Below are 15,987 nucleotides of genomic sequence, written 5' to 3'. Positions count from 1 at the left end.
TTTAAAAGCAGTAGTTCTTGTGGAGAATATTTTGTCCTGCCAACAGTAAATGATTGCTGGAAGTGTCATAGTGCAAACAGTACAACTAACTGCAATGAGCATAAGGAGCTGATTAGCTACTGTAAGTGTGTACATAGAAATACTGGCAATAGCGCCTTAAAAACAGCCTTATTGGACATAAAAGGTAGTTAACCCTTGGTAGTCTAAATTGATCAGCATTTTGCCATGCAGTTTACAGTACATAATTATTTGAATATAATTACATGACTAATTACATAACAGTTAATAATAATAAATTGTACAGTTACATTCAGTTTACATTCTTTATCACCAGGATCGACTCTGGGCGGAGCTTTCTAGCATTCTCCACACGTTTTGTTAGTTTCTGTTAATTAGCTGTAGATCTTCATCTGCAGTTCCTTTCACATAAATTGATTTCACACATTATTCCTACCCTAAAGATATGTTTCAATACATTTACAGTTTGTTGTAATTCATCCCATAGTGTTTTATCACAAGAGATGTTACTGTCAGCTTTAAAGAATGGCATAAGTGCATGCAACTGCTATAATGTTTTTTGTGTATTGTGTGCTGTTATTTACATTTATTTATTTATTTATTTATTTATTTAGATATTGTATATAATGTGATGATTGGCGCCAACCTATATCTCCTTCAATCAATCTCTGTGTCTCTCCTCAGTCATTCTTGATCACTCACTTACATATTGATTATATCTGTACTTCTCAATATTGTATTGGTTTTTTTTGTGTTTATATGTTCATATTAGGGCTATCCTGGGCTTTGTGAATAAGCAGCAGGCTCAGGACATGCTGATGTCCAAACCTAACGGAACGTTCCTGTTGCGATTCAGTGACTCAGAGATAGGGGGCATCACCATCGCATGGGTGGCAGAAAACCCTAACAAAGCAGGTACTGCCCAACACTCCTGTCACTGTTAGCTCGTTTTCACACTTGGCCTAATTACTTGAGTCTACACCCAGGATTGATTCAGGGTTTGGTTGGGTGAAGTGGCTCATGATCAAAGGTTTGTTTCACACAAGAGAAGTCCCTTCAGATCTGTGGATCACTTGCGTGATTGCAGAAAGAATAGCTCTGATTGCCGGTCATGTGGTGTGTTTCTCCAACACCTGCCAACACCATGTCTTTTCTTATTGAGAACATTTTAAGTGAAATTTGTATGAAGCTCTCAGCACTTCACATTTAATCAAACAAAATTATATTTAATTACAAGATTGTGCATTTACTGAAGAAAAAATATGACAGTAATTCATTCACATTGTGCATCTACAGAAAAGAATATTATTTGGTCCAACCTGTATAAATAACAAAGCACTTGAAATGCCAAAACATAAGCAAGCTAGTGTCGCCATTGGCTTGCTCATGTGGGGCTTGGACCCGGATTTTTCTGTAAAGCTGCTTTGTGACAACGCCTGTTGTAAAAAGCAGTATATAAATAAACTTTTGCCTTGGCTTAAAACAGGAAGAAACAAACTCCCAGCAACATGCATTTTAGACCCTACCACTAATTTTATCTGGGTTTAAGAGGCAGAGGATGTTCCACCAAAAACTGACCACTGACAGTTGCTCAAGCTTTAGTACATCTAACAAAATATGTCATGTTCATTTACATTTATGGCATTTAGCAGATGCTCTTATCCAGAGTGACTTACAGAAGTAGAAATACATAAGAAGTCGAGCCAAGTTGAGGTGTACTTGACACTCAAAGAAAGGGTCAAATCCTCTGGATGATGCAGAGGAGAAACCTTCATGACTTCATGAGGTTTGCAACATGAGCCGAGAACGAAACCAGGTCATCCTGAATTACACCAAGGCTGCATGCATCTTCAGACAGAGTGACCAAGTAGTTCTCGAATGAGATGGCAAGATTATATTGAAGGCGTGCAGTTTCATGTATAGCCGTTCAGTATTACTAGGATTCAACTTCAGGTGGTCTACTGCAATCCATGGAAAGACGTCAGCTAGACATGATGGGGTGCGACTGGAATCCTGATTGTCAGAAGGTGAGATGGAAAGAATTAGTTGAGTGTCATTGGCATATCAGTGGCAGGAGAAGCCATGAAAAGAGATTACACCACCCAGAGAGTGTGTGTAAAGGGAAAAGAAAAGCCTTGTGGGACACCACTGGAGAGTCTGTATGTAGCGAGTGTGGATCCCCTCCATGTTACCTACACTGCACTTCAGTGTGTTCCAGTATTTCCACCTATCTTGTATTTCCACCTACCTGCCCTCAAATTTATATGTATGAGGCAGGGAACACCATTTCACATGTGCAAAGCACATAAACTGTTCATTAAAGTTCTACACCAATTTCATACATAACAGAATGTGTCCTGTCAGTACCTGAAACTGGCACAAAAGGCTTAGTACATCTGACTCGGAGGTCACATGAAGTAACCCCAAGGCCACCGTTTTCAGAGGGACAAGAGATGGTTTTCTGAACTGCATCTGGATTTGAAAACAGCTTTTGGACTTCACTGAATTTATGAAAACACTCTTTTGGTCAAAAGTATATTTTAAATGCAGCGGTTAATCTTCTTCCATTGGGGTCATTTTTAACAAGACAGATGTGAAAGAACATGGCCCCATTATTCAGACCCTGCACTGAATTTATTACTCTAACTCAAGGTCACTTAGGTTAATAAGACATGATGCAATGCAGTCATTACAATATACACCTTAATTGGACACACAAATGTACATTTCTGGAGTTCTCCTGAATATCACAGCAGACGGTTAGATAATCTACGCATTTTTAATACTGAAGAAGATTGCATAGACTCTTTAATAATATTTATGTCAATATTATTTTAAAGTATGAAAATCTCAAAACTAGTCTGTAATAGTCTTTTTTTTTCTAAATAAATAAGACATTACAACAAAACAAACTAAATTAAAGCTTCTATCAGAAACTTGTATTTACTGCTCTCTTTCCTTCCCAAAACCTCATAAAATTATACACTACATGTCCAAAAGTATCCAGATGCCTCTTTATAGTTATAAACTGTAAACTATAAACAGCTATAAACTCTATACAAAAGCATTGCCAATAGAATGTGACACTCTGGAACAGCCACACATAAGCCATGTCCAATGGCCAGCATTGGCCAGAGAGTTTCAAAGCCCGAAAGCATTGGCCTGTGGAGCAGTTAAAATTGTGTTCTCTGGAGTGCCAGAGCTCCTTTTAGTACCTTTGGGATGAGTTGGAGTGGAGTTTGTGATCCAGAACTACTCATCCAGCATCAGTATTTCACCTCACTAATGTTCTTTGACTGAATGCAATCAAATCTTCACAGCGATGTTCCAACATCTAATATAAAGCATTCTCAGAATAGTAGAGGCTGTTACTGCAGCAAAAGAGGGACAAGCAAAAAAAAAATATATTTAACGGAACAATACTCAGAAACAAATACAATTCAGCTTTTTAAAAAACACTACAGGTTTCATTTTTCAACATCTTCAAAGTTCAGTCTTAGAAGTTGGTTGCATTTTCTGCTTCTTACAATCCAACTAATCCTTAACACATTGAATGATGTTGAGGTCTGAACTCTGGGGTGATCATTGTTCTGAGAACACAAGCAGCATCTTTTCTTGTCTGTTTGCTTTTTCTTCTTCTTGACAGCTACACATCCTTTTAGGCCTCTAGTGTTGAGTTGTCTTCTCACAGTGGAAGGATGAACAGAAACACCTGTGGATTTTTCAAAAGTGAAGCAAGAGTGGAGCTTGATTTTCTCCTCTCTCTCAAAGATAAAAGCTTTAAGTGCTGTTTAAATGATGGGGACAGTTTTGGTGGTCTACCAGGTCACAGTTTTTAGGAGTCCCATTTTCTCTGCATGTTTTAATCATTTTCTGAAATTCTGAATTTTCACTTATTTTCCTTCGACTTTCCTTTCCTTATGCAGTTGTACCTCCAATCTTAGAAATATCTCCTAAAAATGATTTACTTGTGCTTAATGACTGTTTTGACTGGAAACTAAATAAATGAAGGGTGGTCTCTGACTTTTGTACAGTACTGTATCATAATATCCTGTGTTTTTGTTATGGGTGTGGTTTTGTACTATTATTCAAAAAATACTGCTGAGGTTACCTTTTACCTTTTACAGAATGTCATACATTTATAATCTATACACAACATGTTTTTGCCAATTAGGCTGTCTGAACTCCTCTATTAGTGTATTAACTCTTTGAAGCCTTACCTGAGTGTTTGTGTGTGTTTGTGCAGGGGAGAGAATGGTGTGGAACCTCATGCCCTATACAACCAAAGACTTCTCTATCCGCTCTCTTTCTGACCGTATCAGTGACCTGAACCACCTGCTGTTCCTGTACCCTGACCGGCCCAAAGATGAGGTTTTCTCCAAATACTACACACCTCCTCTCTGTAAGACATCAATTCTTGTGCTTGTAATTGTGCCTCCACCTGTGACGCTTATTATTCAAGAACTATGTGGAAAACAGTGCAAAATAATGGAATTATTATGATGTTGTGGGAGGCAGGAATGTAAGGCCAGTGTTCTAGCTGTTTTACATGTTCAGTACCAGCATTGCATTTTTCTCAGTAATGCAGAGATATGCTGTAATATCATTGCACATTCAGGGGGATCCATTATTCGTATCATTCAAAATGCTCCAGCATAGGCCTATTTTCACTAAAGGTTATGCAGGCTAAGTTAAGAAGGCCTGTGTTTAACTGAGAAATGCTGTTATCTCACATTATCGCTGTTACTGGGGATGAAACTGTTGATGTTACTGGAAGATAACATGAGGGCAAAACTAGAGTAGGAAGGGCCGTTGTAAGTAAAGAGATGTGATTTTGTGTGCGTGTATGTTTTTGTGTCATTTTGTGTTTGTTCTCATTACATTTTCAGGATTTAAATGTCCTTTGTTTGTAGGAAAACCAGAGAAAAACTGGGTCAACAAAAAAAGTTCTGGCTTTGTATACTTTAAAATTTCATTTTTGAACACATTTTGAAGGTTAGGGTTAAATTTAGGATCAGGTTTAGAAGACCCTAATTACATGCAGATACTTATATATGGTGTATAGGTGAAGGTGATTAATACATATAGTATTAAAGTGAAGGTAAGGGTTAGGGTTAGGTTTGGCATTAGGCCTAGAAAATTATTATTACATATAGATACTTACATATACAGTACTGTGCAAAAGTCTTAGGCACCTGAGCCAATTCTTTAAAACTATTTATCTGGGCAGTATTGGTCAGTGTGTTCTGGTTTCTAAAAACACCAATGTTAGACTGAATACAAACGAACATTACTGCTATAAAATTCCAGAAAATTCATTCTTTTTAAAATGTAATTGATATCTTTTAAGCTAGTCAGAAGAACAAAGTTTGGTTCCAGATTTTTCCTTGATGGCCTCAGCTGTCTCATGGATTTGTTAAATTCCATCACCAGCACTCCTGATTTACCATTATGAAGTATTCATTAACCAACCTAAGCACTGGATAATACAAATAATAAAATAGGATATAAAAGCTTACTACTCAGTTCAATAGCTATTTCTAAATATAATTTATTAGGTGCCCAGTACTGTATATGATACATACGGGACATATTTTATTGCATATAGGTACTTACATATATATAAAATGCAGTCATATGCAAAAGTTTGGGTGTCTTTGTCAAATGCCAAATGTTTTGTTGATTTTCTGTTAAAATAAGTAAAACATCCTCCACAGAGAACACAGTTCTGCACATTTTAATGCACATTTTCATGCACAGTTACTGTTTATATGCTGAATGTAACAAATTTAACCTTTGCAAAAGGTAGGGATTTTATATTTTTCCAAGATGTTAAAGCTACACTATGTAAGTTTTGGGGATTTGGAGACCTCTCTGGTGGAAATATGTAATTGTACACAGTGTGCAAAAGAACATTTTGTAATGTGGGTTGTGCTTTGGACCCTTTCCCCAAGCGGATGAATCTGATGATTGAGAGTTCGTTAAAATTAGTGATCGACAGGTTTTCTAAAGTCAACTCCAAGTCTTGACTCTTGCCGCTGGAGCTGACTCCTTGGCTCCACCAAATTTTCACCAAAAGAGTGCCAGAGTCATTAATAAAGGGATATAGCAGAGCTTTAACCATCCTAAACATAGTTTACTCAATTGTGGAGTAGCTACAGATTACATTGATATAACAAAAATCCGTAGATTACACCTAGTATACTCATAGTATATCAGGTAGCTTGACAATGATCACAGCTGACTAATGAAATGTGTGAATACATTTTACCATGAGATCGCCTATAATGAGGCTCCTGAAGTAAGCTCGAGCTTGAGCAGGCTACAGGACGAGGGGAAACTTGGAGCAATGTAGCCGCAGATTCTTTGGAATCAACTCCCTATCACCAGTTGAAAGACTTTTCAGAGAGAAATGAACTTAATGAAGGGCGTGTCTTCCAGGGACACAAGTGAAGTCTGTTGTTACATATTTTCATCAGTATTATGTCGATTTTGCTTTTGGGACCTAAACATCGAGCCGGACCCTCTTTTTAAGTCTGGGCATGTGATGATAATATGTAAACACATATGACGTGATCCAGAAAACTCGCAACCCAGTACCTCTGACTTTTAAGTTATTATTTCAGGCTTTACAGGGTGACTTGCAGCAGTGCACAGATGCCATGTTTAAGCATGTTTCTTTTTTTTCCTGACTCAGTAAAGCTTCATTTTATTAAAAAACAATCTTAGATAGCTTTAAATTTAGCCAATAAATAGGAATTGTGCACTGAAATTTGTAGAAAAGTGCCATATTTAAGTGTTCTCTGTGGAGGATGTTAACTTATTTTCACTTAGAATGTCAACAAAGCATACAGTTTGACCAGGAGTGTTCAAACCTTTGCATATGACTGTAGATATGGCAATGTATGTAAGACCTGACATTGTATTTAATCAAGCCTGTGTGTGATAACTCTAGAGAAATGGAAGGTAGTGTCTTAGAGGGCTTCTACAAAATAGCATGGAAGAACATACTGACCACTCTGACATTTGAAGGGTCTTAATAAGTGGCTTTATCGGTCTGTCTCTGTCTTCAACCTCTACAGCGAAAGCCGTGGACGGCTATGTCAAACCGCAGATCAAACAAGTAGTGCCAGAGTGAGTATCTACTCTTTTCCCTCCACCTGTGGCCTTTTCTTTTTCTGTCTCACTCTTGCAACGTCCCTGCATGCTGATTGTTCAGTAAAAGCCTTCATGTCTTTAATGTTCTGAGTGCCAATCCATCATCTTCACACAGTTAGCCTAATTGCATGCTAGCATATCAGCGCTCGCTTCTCCAGTCCAGCTCAGCTGGAAGTTAGTGGTCACCATGGAGATCTCATACTCTGCAATCTTATTCTCACCATCAGAATATACTAAGCCATGTTAGCACCATTAGCGGAGTTAGCCTGCTAGTGCTCCAGCGGTGGGGAGGTTGTTAGCTTGTTAGCAAGATGTCCACTCTGGTCAAACTCGACAGGAGTTAGCCAGTGCCAAGGGGATTCTTCATAGCATACATGAGAGCAGTTAGCATCGTTAGCTTTATTAGCTGCTTAGGATGACTTCTGCATGCGCTCTGTGGTGATGTAGGTGGCAGGTAGGGTGCCAGGCCACCAGGGCGGAAGATAAGGTCAGATCAATTACAGCTTGGCTAATGAGACACTTCTCATGCGCAAAAGAGAGTTGATGAATGTCATTGTGGTGTGTCTGTGTGTGCATGTTTTCAGGTTTGCAACGCCTAATCCTGACCCCGCAGCAAACCCCACCTACATGGATCACGCAGCATCACCGGCCGTCAGTCACCCATCAAACTACGGCATTTATCCAGCCATGTAAGTCAAACAAAACAAGACTTTTTGTGTTTGTGGATGTGTGTAGGTGTGTTCGTGACCACGCTATTAAAATCACCTCATTGTGGAACATCAAATGGAAAAATGAGCTATGGATACTTATTAAATAAAAAATAACTGCAGTTCACAAAAGTAGCTGTCTGTAGATACAGTTTATGTCTGGTTTGCTTATGACTTTCCAAGGCAACGTTATCAATTATTCATTCACATCCATCAGAAAAGTTAGAACAGCCAACAGTGACTAGATTTACTAACTAAAACTCAAAATGATGCCAGTAATTAAGTGAAATCTTAAGGCCAATTCTCAAACATTAGTTGGACAAACATCAATGTCTTTTATGTGGGCTACTATTTAGTATTTTTTAGTTTAATATTTGTGGTATATCTGTTATTTTACTCTTTCCATGACAGCACTTTTCAGTACATACATTTTTCACATTTGATTTTGGAATTTTCAGTGTATCTGCAATCAAATATTTTGGCTACATTAACCCTAAAGGTAAAAGTGGCCCAAGTCTGAACTCTATAAAAACACATTGAATCTCGTAATTTCTATTCTGATTTTGAGCCTCTTTCATCTGTGGTACTGAAATCATATACATGTCCGATACGGATCAATTTGACCATTTAGATTGACCATCTTTCACGTCACTTCAGCTCAATCTGTTAAATCATTTTGCATGTGCAGGAGCCTTATGGCAACAACATCAAAAAGCATCAAATGGTCACTATGGTTACGCATCATGGCTTTTCTTTCGGAAGATGATGCAGTGAAAACAAATACAGTTGTATGCAAAAGCTAAAACACCCCTAGTCAAATAACATGTTTTGTTGATTTTCTAATTGAACATGCTCTAAAGTAAACACACTTAAACATGGCTTTTTTCCTGTTAGTAAACAATTTCTTCTTATTTGCTAGAGTTAAAATATTGGGAAAAATAAAACATAAAATAAAAAAACCTTTACACAGACCACATTTCATGTATTATTTTTTATTTTCCAAATAAACAGTAATTGTGCATTAAAATATGCAGATTTGGGCCACTGAATGTAGTCTTTGTCATTGGGAAATAATATTTTCTGAGATATTGATTTAATATTAACTTAATATTAAAGTTTTCTAAAGGTCTATCTTTCAGAATGTTAATGACATATTGAGATGTGTTGGATGGTGGCTTTCCAGGAGTAGCAATATCCCTAATTTGAATATGACATGTATATATGTATTTGGATTACTGTTTTATTATAGTTTACAGTCGTGCAGTTGGACCCAAAGTATTGACTGATGATATAACTGAAATTATATACTTTTGAACATGGTAAAGCAAAAATATATAATTAAATAATTAAAACAAATGAAGTTTAAAATATGATATAAAAAGATTCTGAAAGATGTGTCCCAACACATCCTTCGAGCGCTCTATTTCAGTTGTTGGCAGGTCTCTGGGACCCTCTGTATTACAGGCTTTTCAGGGTTATAAGATCTTTGGTCTCCAGTCGTGCTGTATATGTACACGGCTAAATGAAAAGGACAATGCATTGAAACTGAAAGCAGCAAGTTTTATTTAGATTTATTGTGTTTTTTGCAGATGCTGTGAGTTGATTCTAAACATTATGTGATGTTTAGCACATTATGTGATGATTCACCTGCCATGAAAGATTTTGAAATACAACATCTGTTTATATTTTGAAGTATAACACACATTTGAGTGCTCCTGGCATACGTTGCTGTAGATGAATCTTTTTGAGTACCTGTTTCTTAGAAGAGATATTACTGTCATTTTGCTATAGTATGAAATGTAATGATGTGATTATGTAACTAATTACTTAATTATATAATTAATGAATATAACTTTTTTTCAGGTTACATTGTGTATCAACAACTTTACAGCTTTGAGTAGCTGAAAAATGAAAGGAAATATAAATATTTAATCATTTTTTATTATTAAATTCATAATAAAATACCTTTTGTTCTTCTACATATGCAAATGTGGTATTAATCGAATGTCTGCAACTGGATTTTCTTTTTTTGAAAAAGTTACAAGTTAGAAATACTTCATTAATTACAGCATGCTTTTGTTATTACCAGAGTTAAGTGTGACTTCTAAAGCTTAATAATTGTATTTAATTTCACGTTTGGAAACTACTTTTTAAAAATGTTTTTTTTAGAAAGAGTGTCAAGATCCTTGCAAGTTTGAGCTTTGAGATGATTTCCTTTTACTGTGTTTTTCATAAATAATTGACAGCTTTCTCTGTAATGTAATGAACTTTGTAGTCAGCAGTTACTGCAGCTTTGGTTTAAAATAGTTGGCCATGGTTTTAATCTTAATAGTTCAAAGTAGTCTGTAATTATATAAGTTATGAGGAAGTAGCTGGAATAGGCCTAATGAACTGACAGAAAACCTTAAAGAAATTTCCAAAATCTTCAGTTCTTTGCTGTCTTTAGTTATTATAGGGACAGTTGTTTGTTTCAGTTACACTATGATAAAGGACCACAGAGCTCAACCATTATATATCTGATATTTTCAAAATCAAATCAAACCAAAAACATTGTAGAGTTTGATGTTTCCAACACATTCGAACTTCTTTTGAATCGATTTCCTCTGTATAGAGTTTATTTTGTATTATTTACCCACTTTTTGCTTCTCTCCCTCTCTCTCTCTCCCTTTCTCTCTTTGTTCTGTCGCCCCCTCTTTTCTCATTCCTCTCTCTATGTCCTCTCTCTCGTCTCTCCCTTCTCTTTCTCTCCTTCTTTCTTTTCTCCGTCTGTGTTCTTCTCACCTCTTTTCGTTTTTCTGTTTCTCCTTCTTTCCTTTTTCTTTCTCTCTCTCCTCTCTCTTCTTCTTTCTCCTCTCTTTCTCTCTTCCTCCATCTCTTTTCTCTCTTTTCTTTGCATCTCCCTTTCTCTATTTGTCTCTTTTTCTGTCATTCTCTCTCTTCCTCTCTCTCTTTTTCTCTTGCTCTCATCCTCTCTCTTTTCTCCTCTTCTTCTCTTTATTCTTCTTTTTTATTTTTCTTTTGCTGTTCTTTCTCACCTTTTCTCTCTCTCTCCTTTCTCTCGCTCTCCCTTCTCTTCTCTGTTTTTGTTCTCCTCTCTTTCCCCATCTTTTGTTCTATCTCTTTTCTGTCTTTGTCTCTCCCTCCCTCTATTTGTCTCTTTCTTTTTTTCTCTCTTCTCTCTCTCTCTCTCTCTCTCTCTCTCTCTCTCTCTCTCTCTGTCTCAGGGGTGACAGTATGCTGGATAACGATGGTGATTTTGATCTGGACGACACCATGGATGTAGCAAGGCATGTGGAGGAGCTGCTTCGCCGACCGATGGACGGCCAGTGGAGCGGCCAGCAGTCATGACCTCTCAACCTTAGACCTCTCTCCCTCAGTGATGGTTTATTCTATTCATCTCTACTGCCCTCCTTCTCCTCCTCCTAATCCCTCCCTCCTTCCTTTCCCTCCTCTCTTCATTTCATCCCTAATGTGAACAAGTTCAGTGATGGATATGGCTTCTTGTACTGGTTGTTTTTCTCTCATTCTCTCTTTCTCCTCTTGTGCTCTGTCACTTTTTTTTTCTCCGCATGTGAGCCGCATACAGAGACGAAGCAGATTGTTTTCTCTTTTCCCCTTCACATGTGTGAAAGAGAAAAGAAATTAAAAAATAGCACCAAACAGTATTGTGAGAAAAAAACTCTCGTAACACGCATGTGTTCTCCTCTCTTTGTCGTTTTATGGTTTTATTTTGAAATGCAGTTGTCTGAAGTAGCGCCATGAAAAAAGCCCAAAATAGAACTGTACTACTGTAAGAAGGTGTTTTATTTTCAGATTGTTGTTTTTTTTCTGTCTTTTATTTTATATTGTGTCCGGATTATTTTGCATCGAAAGTTCATGCGTTCGAACCCATTGCACTCTGGAACAAATGCATATTTGTGGGGAAGATGAAATCACTGTTACCATGGTGATTGTAATGTATGTCTCTATACACTAAAGCGCATTTCGGTTGCAACAGAGCTATTGATAGTCAGTACGTCTGCAAAGGTCCCTGAAAAGACTGGACAGATTTTCTTTATGTCTGAGTTCATAAAACACACACATTCATGCACAAATACACTCACAGACTTCATTTATATACACAGGTGTCTACATAGATTGAAAACACACACACAAACACACTGCCACCTCCCTCCCTTTCTGTTTCCCCAGCTGTATAAGGGTGCGGTGCGTAGATTTGTACTGGGCAATTTGTTATCTGTTCTGCATCAGAAACCCACTGTGTTATAAAGCATGATGTACTCTTTTTTTGCACTGCAGAAAGTACAGCACTGTGCAAAAGTCAGAGACCACCCTTCACTAGTTACATCTCCAGTCAAAACAGTCATTACGTGCAAGTTTTCAGGAGATGTTTTTGATGAGATTAGATAATAAGATAATCCATTTACATAAAGAAAGAGAAAATCAAAGAAAAAGTTTCCAAAACTTGAGTTCATGCAAGACAATGCAAGACCTGGTGGACTACCGAAACTGTCCTCATCAAATAACCAGCACTTAAAGCTTTCAACTTTAAAAGATACTGGAAAAACCTCATCAAGCTCCACTTTTGCTTCAGATCTGATAAAAAAAAAGGTGTTTCTGTCCATCCTTCCACTGTAAGAAGACAACTCAGCAATATGAGTCTAAAAGGATGTGTAGCTGTCAAGAAGCTTTTACTGAGAAAAAGAAAGAAGGAAATTTGCAAATCAGACAAAGAGGCTGCTAGTGTTCTCAGAACTATAGACTGACCACCCCAGAGTCCAGAACATCACTGAAAGTGTTTGGGATTACTTGGATCAGCAGAAAATGCAGCTTCTAAGACTGAACTTTGGAATTTGTGAAAAACTATCTCTGCAGATTTTTTTGAAAAACTGATATTGGGTCTCCTGAAGAGACTGGAATCTGTTATAAAGACAGTGGACACACTAAATACTGAGACATTTGATATTGTATTTAGTTGTTGAGGTGAATTTTCTATATGTATTTTTTTGCTTTTTTCCTGACACTGAAAAGTGAATAGCTTGTGCTTAATAGCCATTTTGATTGGAAGTTAAATAAATGAGGGGAGGTCCCTGACTTTTATACACTACTGTATGTCTAATGTATGAAATAATTTGGTCACAACCCTCTGTAGATTGTCTAGAGATGCTTACATTGTTAGGTTTAAGATTGGGTTTTAGGTTTTAGGTTCAACTTAATGTTAAGGTTTGGTTTAGATTTAGATTTAGCAGAATCTTATCTTCAGCTTTCAGTTGCGTGTAATAAATATTTCAGTGTTAAAGACGAGCTGAGCATCTACAAAGTGTCTACCGTAGACTCTCAAAACAAAGTGTTACCACTTTGTAGAAATCCCATAAGATTATTCTATCTGTTTATATAATTTGTAGTTATTTTAACCCTTTAAATGGCCAGGGCCTACTCGTGGGCCCAAACTTTTATCACACACTTCTATATTCTATTAGCTCAGCCAGTTTACATTGAGGTCCTTGTAATTACTGAATAATAACCCTTAGTATGTAATAATCCTGGGATTATAAGGGGTTAAGTAATTTCATCAAGTGAAATGATATTTTTGTGTTAGCTTGTTTAAAAAAAGGAAGTGAAATGATCTCCCAGGACAGTAAAATCATTCCTCGTAATAAAATAAAAAGTACTAAAAAGTTTGGATGCAGATGAAATAATCGAATAGTATTTTTACAGCCGTCTCATAATGAGAAGTGTTAGATGTATTGATTACGCTCAAGATGTTTCCATTCTTTGCAGTGTGGATGATGCTACACTACGTTAGCCCTGGCTTTATCCAGAGCAACAGGTGAAGTCTGCCATGCCATATATGGCACACTGAGCATGTGCGAAACGAGAGCACCTGTTGTCATGGTGACGTATGCTGCTCTAATGCTGTAGACTGTGTCCAGTTACCATCTTATAGCTTTAGAACAGATAGATGTGTACGCACCCTCCCTTATTAGACCTCCCCCACTCTCTCTCTCTCTCGCTCTGTCTCTCCCCCCATCATGCTCTCTTACTGCACTGAAACAAGTGATGCATTGTATTTTCACATTCACATCATTTCCATGTGAATAAAATATAATACATCAACACAGTTTTGTTTTATAGTTTACCTACTTTTGGCAATAATTGTGTTGATATGATACGTTATTTATGTGGAAATGATGTAAATTCAGTGCATTACTTTGTTTCTTCTTTTGCACATACACACGCACACACACACACACACACACAAATATACACGCTCAGGACAGTTAAAAACAGTGGATGTATCATTCAGGCTAAAGAAACTAACAGGCAGAAGAGAAGATCTATATTCAGTATAAATATATATGAATTTATTTTCTTTAACATAATTCTATTTTATTACTGTGGAAGCTCTATGGCACCGTCCCTCTATGCTCTGTGTACTGTGAATGCTACATAAACACTTCAGGCCTTGGTAGATGAAGCCCCTAGATGTTGACCTGAATCTCAAAGCCAGATAGTAGCTATTACATGAAGAAAAGAGAAAAACAAAAACAGATCTTCAGCATCGGAGGGCTTTTGCTACCAACACTGCAGTCTTGCTTTAACTAGGGGTGGGCGATATGACGATATGTTATCATATCGTGATAAATTACGCATTACAGGTAGCATCTGTGTTTCGAGAACATTAAACTATTAATTCAAATCAGAACTTTACGCTGTCCATGCTCTTCCCACCAATGTGTTCTTTCATAGCAACCTTTGTTAGGTTGGATAAGCTTCACAGATCCCATTCAGCCTAATGAGAAACTCTAAACCTGCAATGTGTGTTTTTCATTTCAAAAGATATTTATTTTGCATGCACATCTCCGATTAGCTGCAACATACACCAGCTGATTAGTGTAGCATTTTAAACTGGAAACCCAATGTTATGTAGCGACTCTAAACAAGCTAAATTCATTCTGTTGAATGGGATTTTAGCTAAAGTCTGTAAAGCTTCTCGCAACAGTTGCTATGAAAGAATGCATTAGTGGGCAGAGCATGGATTGTTAATAATTAAACTGCATATAAACAAGTAGCTGATTGGATGTCATTATTTATTTGTTTCTAGCTGTGGGCTTTTCCCTCTTTCCCTTCTTACAGTGAAGAAAATAAACGTGATTGATTGTCATACAGCGTTTTTCAGTGTTGCAATGGTTCCAACTCGTTTGGAAAAACTAAATAACCTGATGCATTTCGTATATCGTGAAAAGTATCACAATATTACTTTGGCCATATTGCCCACCTCTAGCTTTAACCCACAGCCAAGCTGTTGCATGAATGAAAAAGCCATATGATAAGCGCGGACGCCACTGTGCTTCATGTGTTTCCCGCAGACATTACTAATCAACAAAATAGTTTGATTCCTCTCAGTGTAGTTTGGTTTCCTTTGAACTTTTCCTGTTTTTTTCGACCCCCTCCCTCATTCTCCTCTAGAACAGAGGAGAGTCTGAAGATAACGTCAGAAGTCGTGCGATTTTTCTTTTGCTTCTTCGTCTCCTTTTTTTTTTATTGTTTTCATTTTGTTTTGTTTTTGCTGTTGTTCTTTTTTTTCTAGACTCTGGTCTTGTCACTCAGTAGTCTGTCTTTCACACTGTAGGTGGTAATGTATATGTGTGTTGGTGTGTATGTGTGTCTATGAGTATGTGTGTGTGTGTGTGTGTATGTGTGTGTAAGTATGTGTGCGTGTGTGTTTGTGTTCGGCCTCGTCTCGTGTTTTTGTCACATGTTTTTGGTTTGGTTTTAGTGCTTGGATATGTGTTCTAAAAGAAGAGCAATTGAATTGAAAATAAAGTTTTATAAATAATTTGAACTGAATCACATGATCGGCGTGAGCGGACTTCATTCAGAGAATGAAAGAGTCATATGATATTACAAAACAACACTGATGTGTTTGGGTTAATACTGCAATCTCTTTTTTCAGTCCCTTGTTTTCTAATATTTTATTTCTAATATTATTTTTATGAATTCATGAAGTCTCAAAAAAGTACAAAACCATCTGAAAACAGAAAAGCTCAAAATAATTACTTCAACCTGTTTAAGCATTGAGGTCTAAGGTTCAGCCAAAAAT

The 15,987-nt window shown here is 37.0% G+C and overlaps 1 protein-coding gene across 2 annotated transcripts in view; it reads left to right on the top strand.

Moving 5' to 3' along the window:
* stat5a (signal transducer and activator of transcription 5a) overlaps positions 1-15,739 on the top strand; it is a 130,027-nt gene extending 114,288 nt beyond the window's left edge. For both annotated transcript variants that reach the window (XM_036590076.1, XM_036590075.1), the window contains 5 exons: positions 791-933; positions 4,265-4,420; positions 7,101-7,152; positions 7,761-7,865; positions 11,108-15,739. In XM_036590076.1, coding sequence (XP_036445969.1) covers positions 791-933; positions 4,265-4,420; positions 7,101-7,152; positions 7,761-7,865; positions 11,108-11,231 — 580 coding nt within the window. In that variant the 3' untranslated portion in view covers positions 11,232-15,739. The remainder of the gene's footprint in view (positions 1-790; positions 934-4,264; positions 4,421-7,100; positions 7,153-7,760; positions 7,866-11,107) is intronic.
* The last annotated feature ends 248 nt before the right edge of the window (positions 15,740-15,987 follow it).

Source organism: Colossoma macropomum, unplaced genomic scaffold (assembly GCF_904425465.1).
Source record: "Colossoma macropomum unplaced genomic scaffold, Colossoma_macropomum, whole genome shotgun sequence".
NCBI classification, from domain to species: domain Eukaryota; kingdom Metazoa; phylum Chordata; class Actinopteri; order Characiformes; family Serrasalmidae; genus Colossoma; species Colossoma macropomum.
The sequence above is the reverse complement of the archived record's forward strand: the minus strand, read 5'-3'. Positions and strand labels throughout refer to the sequence as shown.